Source organism: Oncorhynchus nerka, linkage group LG10 (assembly GCF_034236695.1).
Source record: "Oncorhynchus nerka isolate Pitt River linkage group LG10, Oner_Uvic_2.0, whole genome shotgun sequence".
Lineage (NCBI taxonomy): Eukaryota > Metazoa > Chordata > Actinopteri > Salmoniformes > Salmonidae > Oncorhynchus > Oncorhynchus nerka.
This window is the reverse complement of record NC_088405.1, coordinates 30,580,583-30,595,042: the sequence shown is the minus strand read 5'-3', so window position 1 is coordinate 30,595,042 and position 14,460 is coordinate 30,580,583. Positions and strand designations below refer to the sequence as shown.

Sequence of the window (14,460 nt, the reverse complement as noted above, 5' to 3'; positions counted from 1 at the left end):
AGAGTGCTCTGAAATGGGAGTAGATAGCCAGAGTGAATTTACAAATGTCCATTGGTATTTTAGGACTTCAACCAAGCTCCCCCCCCCCTTCTCTCTTTTTTTCCATAGGGCTCTAGCCCGAATTGGCCAAGCTCTCTCTGTGTGTTGTGGATGTGTTGCTTGTACGTGTGGAGAGTCAGAGATACTCGAGGAAAGAGACAAACTTGATTTTTTCTTTGTCAAACTTCTCAAAAACATGTATTTCTTATGCTCTGTGCAACTTCTCAATCATTAATTTCCTCTTTGCTCATGCTGTTTGATTGAAAATATAATATGTTATTATATTGATCCGTTTTTGACAAAGGAAACTGATATTGAATGGTAGTTACTAAATACATAGAGGTACTTTATTTGATTTTATACACCTTGGTCTGACAGTTAGCAGCACTCCTTTTGTCCTCTCATTATTATGAAAACATCAATGCAATCATTAACAGTACAGTAATGTAAGGTTGCACAATCATGCCTGTCAAATGATATAGCATCACCTGAACATACATTCTCATAGGCCAAACTAACTAATTTCAGTCTCATAGTTCTCCTGGAGATAACCAATGAGCTCTTTAGCTCAGAGTGGCTCTTTAGAACAAATTAAATTACACAATCCAACAACTACAGTCCAACAAATTATAGTTCAATAACTCCAACAGCGGCGCCAATATCCACATGCAGGGCCACATCAACAGGGTAGACGTATAGGACTAAATTATGTTTGGTTTGTGGTTTTACATTTCAATTTAGCCCCAGGCCTAAGAGCCATTATGGCCTAATCTGAATCCTGGTCAGTGCCTGCTCCCTGGAGCAGAAAGCAGACTTTATCATCCTCACATCACACACACAGACCTGCACTCACACAGTGCCACTGTCTATTATAGAGACACTGCTTCACATTACTGGCCATTAGATGTATAATGTATGTTCATTTGAAATGGCAATCTCATATTTAAAAAAATTGAGAGAGCCACAAAGCAGAAAAGTTACATGTGATGCATGATGGAATTCAAAAGAAAAAGACAAACAGACACAGTCTCAGAAACACATTCCTGTTGATTAAATATCAGGAGACTTCTAGAGTTGAAGAGTTATAGGTAGATGACTACAATTCAGACCTCACTGTCACACGGTGGCAGCGATGCTCACTCTACAGTGCAAACTCGTATCACGACAGACGAACAAAAGGAACAGAAAACTCTCCAGCCAGACTGATGGCCGCGGTTCCATATTGAGTATCTCTTCCTGATGGACACAGCACATTAACTGGCTCATTATCTATTTCCCACCATATGGACTTGGGCTGGGGTGGGTCACCACAGCGCCACCCTGCTCTGCTCCGCCTAATTATAACAATTATGCCATCTCCATCACGAGGGCCAGTTACACAAAATGGTGTCACGGCCTTCCCGAGATTGGTGTCACTGTGCCCAGACTATGAGAGCTGGGGAGAGGTGCCCGGTGGCACTCGGAAGGCCTCTTGGAGCTCACAGAGCAATTACCCTGGGTGAAGGGAGAGGAGACGGAGAGAGGGCAGAGGAGGGAGACAGCTACACCAGGCTAGCCAGAGATTAGGGGATCCTCTGCGTTAATGTAGGTGACTTTTAGAGATGAATCGCCTTCTCTACATCTCGACAAAGTCAGAACCAAAGTGATGTTACTGTGAACTCCACTGTTCCGCATGAATAAGGCGACCTAGATAGAATAACATTAGGGAAACGGCAGGCCATCAGAGATGAGAGTGCAGATGAGTAGGCTGTGGATGTTTCCTGTAGTTCCATATTAGCGAATGTAGTAAAAAAACGTAACTTGCTTTGCAATAACACAACAGAGACTTACTTGGAATTGAAGATGGGTGAATGCAAAAAATATGTGAGAGATTATGCAACACCAAGGGCTTCATGCCAATTATATAGAACCTAATCATTAGCTGGTCATTCATATACAGAAGGCCTACACGCAATTAGGCCAAATTCATTATGTTCTAGTTGGATATAAACCCAATGTTATCCATTGATCTTTCATATGCAGCAACACATGCATTGGTTAGACTTTTTTTCTCTAAATTAACATTCTTCCGATTTTTTCCTTCCCCTCTCTTTGTGCTCAGCCCTTAATGTACTTTAGCAGAGTCCTTGAGTCTTAAATTAGGCCCTACGGGTGCCCACCGATCGATAGCTTCGCTGCAGGTGCGTGCCAATGGGAAAAAACGGCAGTTTTGCTCTGCTCTAAATAAAACAACCTGGGCTGAGAGCAGAGAGCGCCTTCGCCATCAGTTTGAGCGCTCCGTTTGTTAAACCACTCTGGGTACATTATGGAAGGATAATATTGACCAATACATGCTGTAAAGCAACACTAGGATCAAGCTGTGATACATCTCAGAGACCACCAGACTGCTGTCCAAAAAACAACTGCCTATTGATCTGTGTGTGAACTAAACCAGCAAGAACTGAGAGGTTGTTATTCTGGTAAATAATTGTTGTTAGTGTCTCTCTGTTGTGGTTTCTTCAATCACTTTATAAATAGACTGAAATGGAAGTTTCACTGTATCAAGAACAGCTATAATGATAATGTGCTGCTGCGTTGGCTGTTACACAAACCATGCTGGAGCAACATCAAGGTCTCTAAGATAAAGCCTAGGGCATTATGGGATCCGACAGGTTTGGAGCAAGGTTAGAGCCAATGTCATGACATAAAGGTTTAAGCTGATAAAAACTGATTGAGCTGATTTCCTTCCACTGGGTCATCTTGATTAGGACAGAGACAACTGGCAGCTCTACGTTTTACACATCTTTGTGCATCTTTTACGTGTCAAAAGTTTAGCTTGTGTTCAGTCTCTATAGCCTAGGCCCATGAATAGACAATGCCATCGATCACGTGACACCATTCATTCCTATGTGAAGACTCAATAACCCATTGAAGCCAAATTAAGTTGGTTAAGATGGCGTCTCATGGATACTTAATATGTGCAGTTTGACCTACTCCAGGAAGCAACGTTGCAGGCTAGCTCAGTGCTGCCCCCTCAATGAGTAACTAAAGTTGATGGCCTACCGGGGTACTGTAGGCTGCAATTAGCAACTAAATTATCCTTATAACATCTTCGATGTGCGATTCTTCAAATAATCGGTTCAAGGACATACATCTGGTGTATTAGAAGTAATTATTGGTAACATGAGTGTCTCCTAAACATTTTTTTTTTTTTACACAAAGATGGAACACAAAAATGGCCATTTTCCCATTTACTAAAATGGGGGGTCCTATTTTCTGCAAACAATGCCTGCAGTACTGTTGATTGGCCTTGCACACCGTGGCTTCAATGAGAGGGGGCAGTTGTTCTCCCTTGGCTTCATCCCATGAGCTGAAGAGATCTTGGCAATAGTTTTAGTGCCTACTTCTACAATCATCCAGAAAGCTTTGGTTTAGACAAACTGAGGCAGTACCAACGCTCTAAAAAGTTGGGTAAACAATACTTTCCTGTGGATATTCTGTCTCAAATTTTGCCCGCGTGCAGAGTAAGTAGAAATGTAATTGTATTCAACATTTTGGCTTGTAAGGAAACTTTCTGGTATCATAGTCTGATTTATCAGCCTACCTGTATATCTGCTTCATGTAACCTATTATTCAGGCTAAGTATATTAATAGTATTGTGGAGAATAGTGTTAATTCCACTGACTCTACACATTTCACATTTGATTGTTCCATTAGCACTAGCCATGGCATAGGCCGGTGAACGCAATGCGGCAATGTTTAGTTTTTTTGGTCAAAAGTTGAAAACATATCAGTAAATGAAGTACACAGAGCTTGATCTACTCGTCTAACATTTAGCATTTACTTGAATCTTGTCTTTGTTATTTTAGTTTCTCTCTCCAGGAGTGGTGGGGAGTAGCAAGCTGCAGGTAGTGTGCCCAAGAAAGATTGTACAGGCGCTGGGAATGTTCAAAAGCACTTGAACACAATCATGTCGGACTTCCCAGTTGACCATTTCCCATGAGCATTTCCCATGAGCATGTGAAGCCACTTTTACAGCCTGTGCTAATATAATGCGGCATTGTGCAGTGAAACATCGGAAGCCATTCAAATTCAAGCGGAGTGGGCAGGGACCGTTGAGCGAAAGGAGCATTGGGGAAAGCTGAACTTTATGCAAACCCTTTGCGATATTGCGAGGAAAGTGGCCAATCAACCAGAGCTTGTGCAAGGTGGCCTGCATGGGGAACCTAGCCCAATATTGGACTAAAGGAGCCTAACGTTACTCCTTAGTCCAAGGACCTTATGTGTTCTGTGTAAAGGGCGCATTGGCTCTAGAAGCCAAAATAGTCAAATAATCCATCTTAATGTGAATTGATTCTCAATTGCTGTACAGATCTAGAAACATAAATCCCTCTACTTTCATATCACATCAAAATATATATTTTTTTCAGTAACAACACATTTGTGGTGTCTGTCTTCCATTTATACACGTCACACGTGTTCGGTGACGAAAATAGCTAATTAGCACAGGTAGTCCACTCTGTCTTCCGTCTGTTTTCCGTAAACAAACGCTGCAACATGGAAATATGGTTGTATGGGAACCCTAACCCCATAAAGGTGTGTATCAATTTAACCTTTAATTTTTTGAAAATTGGTTCTCACTGATATGAAAGACAAGGTTCTTGTGCTTCCAAAACCATACCGCAAGCCATGTGTGTTACTGTTCAGACAGAGCTTCGCAGCTCAATCTTTCCCAAACATCAGGCTACTGTTCCAGCCCTCCCTTCTACAAAACTCTCCCCTACAAAAGACACCTTTGTCCAATGACTTATGTGTAATGTAATGGAACGGAGTCATGATCAAGGGCTGGGTCACACTATTTTTGTACAAAGTTTCTTGGAGGGCTCAAAAGGTAAAAATCTTGCAGAAAAGGAAAACCCTAGACTTGGATTCCTGGTGCCACGACTCCCTCCTTCCACTCCATCAGTGCCATCAATCAGAAAGACAGGCAGTCCAATTCTGATAGTTGTTTTAACTAATTGGTATTTTGACCAATCAGATTAACCCTGAAAAAGATCTTGGGGAAAAAAAACATCAAAATGGCGGAGGTGAATAAAGATCGCGGCCCCTTATCCTTTGATCGTGATGACTCTCAGGTCCATTACACATAAATCATTGGACGAAGGCGTCATTCTTAGGGGGGAGTTTTAAGATCCCCAATGTTCGGTCTGAACGTTACCATGCATCACTTGCAGTATGGTTTTGGAAGCATTAGGACCTAATCAGTGAGAAATCATTTTCAAAAAACAATATGTTAAATTAATACTCACCTTTTATAAGGTTATGGTTAGTGTTCCCAGATGGCCATATCACAGCGCGTGTTTATGGAAGACCGAAGCACCACCTGTGCTAATGAGCTATTTAGCATGATCCGAACACTTGTGCGTAATGGAAGGACGCCAGACACTTGTCACTGAAAAATACTGTTGGCTGCAACTGTGATAAAGACGGTTAAAACAGTGTATATTTGGATTATAATTATTATGTTTTGACATGAAAGTTAAGGGCTTTATGTTTTTATAATCATAGATTCGCGTTTAGATGGCCTATTTGGCTGTTTTGGCAGCCAGAGTCACCTCTGAAAATAACATAAGATCCTTGGACCTTAAGGAGTGACGGTAGGCTCCTTAGCGTCACTCTTGGGCTAGCTGCCCTCATGCGCTTACCACAAATGCCTCCTTTTACTAAATTCCCAATATATTGTACATTGCTTTCCTTTACTCTTTTTTGTCTGGTCATTAAGAGGATATACATGATCCCAATTTCAGCTTCAAGATGCTGGGAATTTGAAATACAGAAAAAGTAGTTTGTGCTGATTTATTAGCACATTGAACCATATCGCAACCTGTAGTTTAAAAACTCAGTGGATAGTGCTAAAACATTGACGTCATATCTGCGTTCTGCCATCTTCATGCACGTTCGTAATTTGGCCGCCTGCCTACGTGTCTTTCTTACAAATATATCAATTAAATTGATACGACTCCCTGGCCTAATCTAAATGACATAGCGTTTCTGTTCTATACAGTTTTACCAGAACGTTCTGTAACGTTGTACTCCACTTAACGCATCCCAGGTCAGACGGTTTAAAGGTGACTGACAGCAGTGTGAACCTGTACGGCACATGCTGTGTCATCGTCCCGCCTCTAGATAGCATTCATTGGCGGTTGAATATCCAGATCTATCGCTTCCTAGATCTTTGAGACATTTCACGGAAAATTATCCAAACTCTAATGGTAATGTATCGCCAGATGTTTCATTTTTATAGTAGATTTCTAGTTGGGTATCTTGCTAAGAACAAGTTGACACTGAACTGTGCAATGCCACCGAGCCAAATTAATCGAATATATTGTTTTGCTAGCTAGCTAATTTAGTTATATGTAGGGAGAGCTAACTAGTTTATTCGATATAGTCTGTTGGCTTGCTGTAGCTATCTAGGTAACGTTAGCTAGCTAATATGCTGGCCAGTTTCCAGATTTAACTGACTTTCAGTTTTGTTTCTGGATTTATTACAGGACTATATAGCTTCTCTCTACTTTGCAAGCTAGCTGGGTGGCTGTAGTTGCATCTGTTGACCACATGTCAATAGTCGGTCTGTACCATAAGTTACTATTGCCAGCCAACTAACTTGACTCTCTTTTACGCCCAAATAGGTTCCCATTGCTGGCTAGCCCCATGGCCCCTCCTAGGAAACGAGCATTGCCTGCACCCCTACCAGACGGGTTTACACTGATCGACACTGAGAAGAAGCAATGGAAACTGGGCAGAATTATTGGCCAAGGAGGTTTTGGATTGATCTACCTAGGTAAGTAACCAGACGAGTATGTCAATCCGTCAAGGTATCACAGATTCTCAAATAAACACACCCATCCCAATTTATTTTACCAGGAATCACAGATTTGGGTGTAAAGCATTACCAACAGAGCATAAAAACTGGAGTACATCTGATTGATGCCAAATTACTGTCATGTTTATCACTGTTTATTTATCTGTGTCCCTGTTTTTTTCTCTCCTCTTTTTCTCTCTCACACACTCACACCCTCCTTTTTCCCCATCTCCTACCTTTCTCTCTCTCCCTTTTTTTCCTTCAGCTTCACAGGACATGGAAATGCCTGTTGGGGAGGATTCTCATTTTGTGATTAAAGTGGTGAGTACAGGGATGGCTGTGTTGTGAGTCAGGGCATTTCTATCACTGTATATGCTTTGCCATTTGTTCAGAGATAACATCAGATGTGATCGACAGTTTGACTTAACCACAATAATTTGCTGTGAAACTCTCTTTCATTTCTTTCTCTCTTGCTTGCTCTCTGCTTACTGGGTTTTTCGTGGATATGGGAAGGTATAATAAGGAACTGCCGTGTTAATATGCTTATAAATAAACCTAGAATTGTACGGCAGTCACATGCAACAGTTCTCAGCATTTCTATTTCCACATTTCCTCATATTTCACCCTCTTATTTCATTGTCTGCAGGAGTACCATGAGAATGGGCCTCTGTTTTCTGAGCTCAAGTTCTATCAGAGGGCAGCTAAACCTGAGAACAGTGAGTATCAACAAATTCAATCAGTCAACATCATGATGTAGCAGAAATATGACCAAGAGTTCATAGCCTATGTCCAATATAGGCTACATACTGTGTGGTTACAACCAAACCTATTTTAGGCTACATCTTATTTGAGCGGCCAGGCCCAGAGCAGCGGGAGTGTACTTGGCTGATGAAGTGCCCAAGACTGCTGCCTGGTGTAATTAATAAGCCAAAGCAAACATGCACCTCAGTGGCAGTTAGCCCCTTCCCTGCTTGTTTGAGCTCTTAATTCATAGAGAGGGACCCAATCCCACATAATGATGCCTGCTCCTCTGCTGGGCCCCTGACCACCTGCCAGTCTGGTGGAGAGCCAGCCAGCACTCCAAGACAGGCTTCCTGTTCACTTTGTGTGTTTCTGTGTCTGTGATTTAGAAGTGCATGATTATTTCCTCTGTCTTTAAGTGGTCATATGTGTTTTTGTGAACAGTTCAGACAGTCCAACCTGAATCCACAGTCATTAAAACCACATCGCGTCCTAATTTGTTGCACCACTTTTAAGACCAAAGGCTTAGGTCCTCTAGGATCGTATCTTGGGCACTTGGCCATATTTGCTCAGCACCAGTTGTGCACCTGCTACCTTTCAGAGGGAATGAAACAAAATGGCATGAAGGTAAATACTGGGAGCAACAAGTAATTCATAAAACAAAAATGCTAAAGAGCAAATATCTGTTTTTTGCACTCTTATTGTGTCCATTATTTCTATAGAAAAACAATAGGTGCAATCGTTGCACTGGTGAAAATACGTTGTGGAAAGGGGCGGCAGGTAGCCTAGTGGTTAGAGCGTTGGGCCAGTTGCTGTAAGGTTGCTGGATCGAATCCCCGAGCTGACAAAGTAGAAACCGGTTGTTCTGTCCCTGAGTGGGGCAGGGTGCTGAAGGACCCCCCCGCACCTCTCACCTGATTGAGGGGTTGGGTTAAATGTGGAAGACAGGTTTCAGTTGAATACATTCCAGTTGGACAATTGATTAGGTATCTCCCTTTCCCTAAATATAGTATGTAAGATACCATTTTTGGCCCTTGTAATTCTGTCCTGCTGTTGATTCAGTGCAGAGGTGGATGAGGAGCAAGACGCTGGATTTTCTGGGGATCCCTGCATACTGGGGATCAGGACTGGCAGAACACAACGGAACCAGGTACTACTGGAGCCACTACACTGACTGGTGTAGTGATGGTCATGGTGAATGCATTAATAATCCCTTGCTTTGTGGTTGGGAAGTGTGTTAGAGATGATTTTACCTCTTATCCTTGACCTTTGCCCTGTAACAACATGTACAGTTTTTATCCAGGTGACTCGATTAAGAACAAATTCTTATTTCCAATCCAGGTACAGGTTCATGGTGATGGACCGCCTGGGCAGTGACCTGCAGAAGGTGTGTGAGAGAAACGGTGGCAAGCTGAAGAAGCACACAGTACTACAGCTAGGACGTGTCCTGGTGAGTCCCTCCCTCTGTTCAAATCAAATTGTATTAGTCACATGCGTCGAATACAGTGAAATGCTTACTTACAAGCTAACAATGAAGTTTTAAGAAAATACGAGTTAAGAAAATATTTACTAAATAAACTAAAGTAAACATAAAATATAAATAAAAAAACACAAAATAATATTAATAAAACATCCTCTTCCAAGATGGAATGTAAAGATTTCACCTTCTCTTTGTCTTCCTACAGCTGGATGTGCTTGAGTATATCCATGACAACGAGTATGTCCATGCAGACATAAAGGCTGCCAACCTGATGCTTGGTCACACAGATCCTGACAAGGTTAGCGTTAGCACTGTCTCAGAACAGTAGGCATGCGTATTCAAGGCATTTCTTGTACTGTGTATAAAACATACGTAGAAGACCGTTACTAGCTATATTAACATTGAGCAATGTATATGTTAAGCTTTTTACTTGTAGGTGAGCTGACTGTTATCTACACATACTGTCTGTTTATTCCCTGTACTGCAGGTGTACCTGGCTGACTACGGCCTGTCCTACAGGTACAGCCCAGACGGCGTACACAAAGAGTACAAAAAGAACCCAAAAAAGGGACACAACGGAACCATAGAGTACACCAGCATAGATGCCCACAATGGAGTCGGTAAAGTGGGATTTCATTGATATGAACACACAGTTTCAGGCGGCAACAACTATTGTGTAGTGAAAGGGCAAGGTTTCTGGGTGCACATACAATAGCTCACTTGTCTTGACTGTGTGGCCAATGATCTCGTACGGATGTATACTAACTGCGTTACTGTATCTTTCAGTTGGCAGTGTACTTGTTTATCAATGCATAAAGTGAACCCCCCCTTCGTTCCTTGCTATAAAACCGCCCTCAGTAGGGAACACATTAGCTGGCAAATTGCGTACATGGTCCTTTTTTATTGGACATTGATTCTCTCGGCCTCGTATTCCCCGACAGACTCCATTAAAAAAATCCCCTAATTAGGTAAAGTCATAACCTGCATCGTGTATTCATCCCCCATTAATTAAGACTTTGATGTTTGGTTAGAGTGGGACTGGCCACTGATAACCTCCGTTTGCTAAGAGCGGAGGACGGTGCCGAGTTCGATATGCTGAACGAGTGTGGCGAAGACTCCCTAATCGCCATGCAACTGTTTCAATCAATGCTGTCCATATGAAGGAAAACAGACAAGATGCTTGGTCAGCGTTATTGATAAAGGTAAACCCGTCAATTTGAATCTTTTATAGAGTGAAGAGGGTGGTGGGGGTTAACATGCTGAGCTTGTGTTTTTATGTTCGGTTCTCTGAATCAAGAGGTGTATGTTGGGCCCATGTAATTCACAGTTGCATACAAGTTAAAATGTGGCAGGCGGAACATGCTTCAACATGTTCCGAGTCGTTGATCTATGGCTGTGAATTTAATTTAACAAGAGGTTGGATAGGAATGACATTTAAATCACAGGACTGGTTTAAACACCGGTCTGTTCTTTTACAGACCTACATAGAAGTACACACACACTGTCATCTAGGGCAATTTGTTCTCATGTCACATATACTGTATGTCGTTGCATATGGTCCTCATTCCTACTTCTTGGTCTTCGCTTAACAGTAGAAGCTCTTGTATAGGTGAATCATTCCTTTGCTTCTATAGCCCAGGGGTCATGAATCTTCTACAAACTAAAGTAGGTATAAGATGAAAATATACACCCATCTAGTGGGGTTGCCCCCCCCATTTTGCCTCCAGAACAGCCTGAATTCTTCAATTGCTGCAGATTGGATGGTGGTACAGCAAGTTCCATCCCTAAGATGTTCTATTGGGTTGAGGTCTGGGGACTGTGCAGGCCACTCAAGTAAACTGAACTCGCTGTCCTGTTCCAGGCAATGTTTTTCCATTCCTCAATTGTCCAGTGTTGGTGATTTGCGTGCCCACTGGAGCTGCTTCTTAGCTGATTGGAGTGGAATCCAGTGTGATCATTTGCTGCAATAGCCCATCCGTAACAAGAATCAACGAGTTGTGTGTTCCGAGATGCCATTCTGCTCACCGCTGTTGTACTGTGCCGTTATTTGTCTGTTTGGCCTGCCTGTTAACTTGCACGATTGCCGTTCTCCTTCAACCTCTCATCAACGAGCTGTTTTTGCCCACTGGACTGTCAATGTAATGACGCCAACAGACATGGCCGCTCTGCTTCTTTGCAGTATTTTGTTTTTGGGGTGTTATTTCTTACATTATTAGCCCAGAATGTTTTTGTGTTTTTACATACAGCCGGGAATAACTTTTGGATATCAGAGCGGCGGTATCTCACTAGCAATACAACCAGGAATATGACTTTCCCGAATTGAATCCTTTGTTCGTACCCCCTGGGCAATCAAACTTATCCCAGAGGCTGTTCCATGTCGGCGCCGGCAGAGAAGAGGTATTTGGAGTGGACAGTCAATCCACCGCTTCCGAGTATTTTACTTTCGAATGTTCAGTCTTTGGACAATAAAGTAGACGAGCTCAGGGTGAGGATCTCCTTCCAGAAAGACATCAGGGACTGTAACATACTCTGTTTCACAGAATCATGGCACTCTCGGGATATGCTGTCCCCGTCCGTACAACCAGCTCGGTTCTCAGTTCATGGCGCAGACAGGAATAAAGAACTCTCCGGAAAGAAGAAAGGTGTGGGTGTATGCTTCATGGTGTGATTGTGATAATATATAGACACTTAAGTCATTTTGTTCACCCGACCTAGAATACAATCAAATGCTGACCGTATTACCTCCCAGCCCTCAAGAAACTACACCGGACTTTATGCAAACTGGTAACCACATATTCTGAGGCCGCATTTATTGTAGCTGGGGATTTTAACAAAGCAAATTTGAGGCAAACGCTACCGAAGTTCTATCAACACATTGACTGTAGTACTTGCTTAGGGAAACACTAGATCACTGCTATTCACCTTTTCGAAATACCTAATAAGGCCCTCCCTTCGGTGACCTAGTTAATCAGGAAGTGTGTAGGGGATATTTTTCCTACCATGACTTAAACCTACTCAAAACAGAAACCGTGGATAGATGGCAGCATTCGCTCAACTGAAAGCGCGAACTACCACATTTAACCATGGCAAGGTGACTAGAAATATGGTCAAATACAGTGTAGTTATTCCCTCTGTAAGGCAATCAAACAGGCAGCATTTGTCAGTACAAAGTGGGCAGACAAAGTATGTGGCAGGGTCTACAGACAATCACAGATTACTGAGTAAGACATTCATGCGTGTTAACCCTTGCAAGGCTGCCGGCCCAGACGGCATCCCTAGCCACATCCTCAGAGCATGCGTAGACCAGCTGGCTGGAGTGTTTACAGACGTATTCAATCTCTCTCTATCCCAGTCTGCTGTCCCCACTTGCTTCAAGATGTCCACTACTGTTCCTGTACCGAAGAAAGCAAAGGTATCTGAACTAAATGACTATCACCCCATTGCACTCACTTCTGTCATCATGAAGTGCTTTGAGAGACGAGTCAAGGATCATATCACCTCCACCTTACCTGTCACCCTAGATCCACTTCAATTTGCTTACTGCCCCAATAGGTCCACAGACAGAATTGCCTGCACACTGCTCTATCCCATCTGGACAAGAGGAATACCTATGCTGTTCATTGACTACAGCTCAGCATTCAACACCGTAGTACCCTCCAATCTCATCATTAAGCTTGAGGCCCTGGGTCTGAACCCCGCCCTGTGCAACTGGGTCCTGGACTTCCTGACGGGCCGCCCCCCAGGTGGTGAAAATAGGAAACAACACCTCCACTTAGCTGATCCTCAACACTGGAGCCCCACAAGGATGCATGCTCAGCCCCCTCCTGTACTCTCTGTTCACCCATGACTGTGTGGCCACGCACACCTCCAACTCAATCATAAGGTTTTCAGACAACACAACAGTCGTTGGCCTGATTACCAACAATGACGAGACAGCCTACAGGGAGGAGGTGAGGGCCCTGGCGGAGTGGTGCCAGGAAAATAACCTCTCCCTCAGCGTCAACAAAACGAAGGAGCTGATGGTGGATTTCAGGAAACCACATAGGGAGCACGCCCATCCACAGTGACGGGACAGTAGTGGAGAAGGTGGAAAGCTTCAAGTTCCTCGGCCTACACATCACTGACACTGAAATGTTCCACCTACACAGACAGTGTACGACAACTGCACAGCCCGCAACCGCAGAACTCTCCAGAGGGTGGTATGGTCTGCCCAACACATCACCGGGGGCACACTGCCTCCCTCAAGGCCGTCAGACTGTTAAATAGCCAGCTACCACCCAGCTACATAACCCTGCACCTTAAAGGCTGCTGCCCTATATACATAGATATGAAATCACTGGCCACTTTAATAATGGAACACTAGTCACTTTAATGTTTACATACCTATATTCATATCATATGTGTATACTGTATTCTACTGTATTTAGTCAATGCCACTCCGACATTGATCGTCTTAATATTTATATTTTTCTTAATTCCATTATTTTTAGATTTGTGTATTATTGTTAATTGTTAGATACTACTGCACTGTTGGCGCTAGGAACACAAGCATTTTGCTACACCCGCAATAACAAATGCTAAATATATGAATGTGACCAATATATTTGATGGATGGATGTTTGTTTGTCGTACCAGTCTCTGTAAACCATAGACACTGTCTCGCGTGAAAAGCCCAGGAGGCCGGCCGTATCTGAGATACTTGATCCGGCACACCTGGCACCAAAGATCGTAACATGCTCAGTTGCTTGGGTCACTCGTTTTGCCCACTCTAACATTCAACCCAACAGTAACTGAATGCCTCAATGCCTGTGCGTGCTTTATATAGCAAGCCACGGCCACGTGACTCACTGTCTGTAGGAGCGATCCAATTTTTTTGTTGTTGTAAACTGTCTGGAATGTGTTTATGCTTCTAATCATCAGTCCTTTGATGTAATAACTTCTGTTAGGCCTACAGTACTCTACTATTGGAATGAGTCAATCAGGTAACGTTTCCCTTTTTGTCTACAGTTGATAAACAAACCAGAATTATATTCCAGGTGGCTAAATATGATGGCTGGTCTTACTTGACCTCCACGTTGTAAGTTCCTTTGGGTCAAATGGAAATCGAGATGCATGCAGATTGACAAGCTACAAGACTACTTTTTGCTCAAGATCCCACACTCCCATCTTACCTATCATCACCCTCGCTGGGTAGATGTTGCCATGACAAGGGTGGAGATAGAACAGAGTGAGGCATCACTGAACTCTGAGCTAATTATCACCTATTGGAGCAGGATGCTTTGGAACACGGAGATTCCGAAAGAGCGTGTTAAGAGTGAAAATCTGAATATCAATAGGAGAGAAACCCGTGTGCGTACAC

The 14,460-nt window shown here is 43.0% G+C and overlaps 1 protein-coding gene across 3 annotated transcripts in view; it reads left to right on the top strand.

Annotated features, from left to right (window-relative positions):
- The first annotated feature begins 5,588 nt into the window (after positions 1-5,588).
- vrk2 (VRK serine/threonine kinase 2) overlaps positions 5,589-14,460 on the top strand; it is a 17,340-nt gene continuing 8,468 nt past the window's right edge. Inside the window, exons 1-8 of one of the 3 annotated variants that reach the window (XM_029669441.2) lie at positions 5,589-5,675; positions 6,708-6,859; positions 7,146-7,201; positions 7,527-7,596; positions 8,684-8,771; positions 8,963-9,071; positions 9,307-9,399; positions 9,589-9,721. In XM_029669441.2, the coding sequence (XP_029525301.1) occupies positions 6,730-6,859; positions 7,146-7,201; positions 7,527-7,596; positions 8,684-8,771; positions 8,963-9,071; positions 9,307-9,399; positions 9,589-9,721 (679 nt within the window). In that variant the 5' untranslated portion in view covers positions 5,589-5,675; positions 6,708-6,729. Of the gene's footprint in view, positions 5,676-6,184; positions 6,291-6,624; positions 6,860-7,145; positions 7,202-7,526; positions 7,597-8,683; positions 8,772-8,962; positions 9,072-9,306; positions 9,400-9,588; positions 9,722-14,460 lie in introns of those variants that run through there. The other 2 variants (XM_029669440.2, XM_065023208.1) reach the window with 2 other exon arrangements.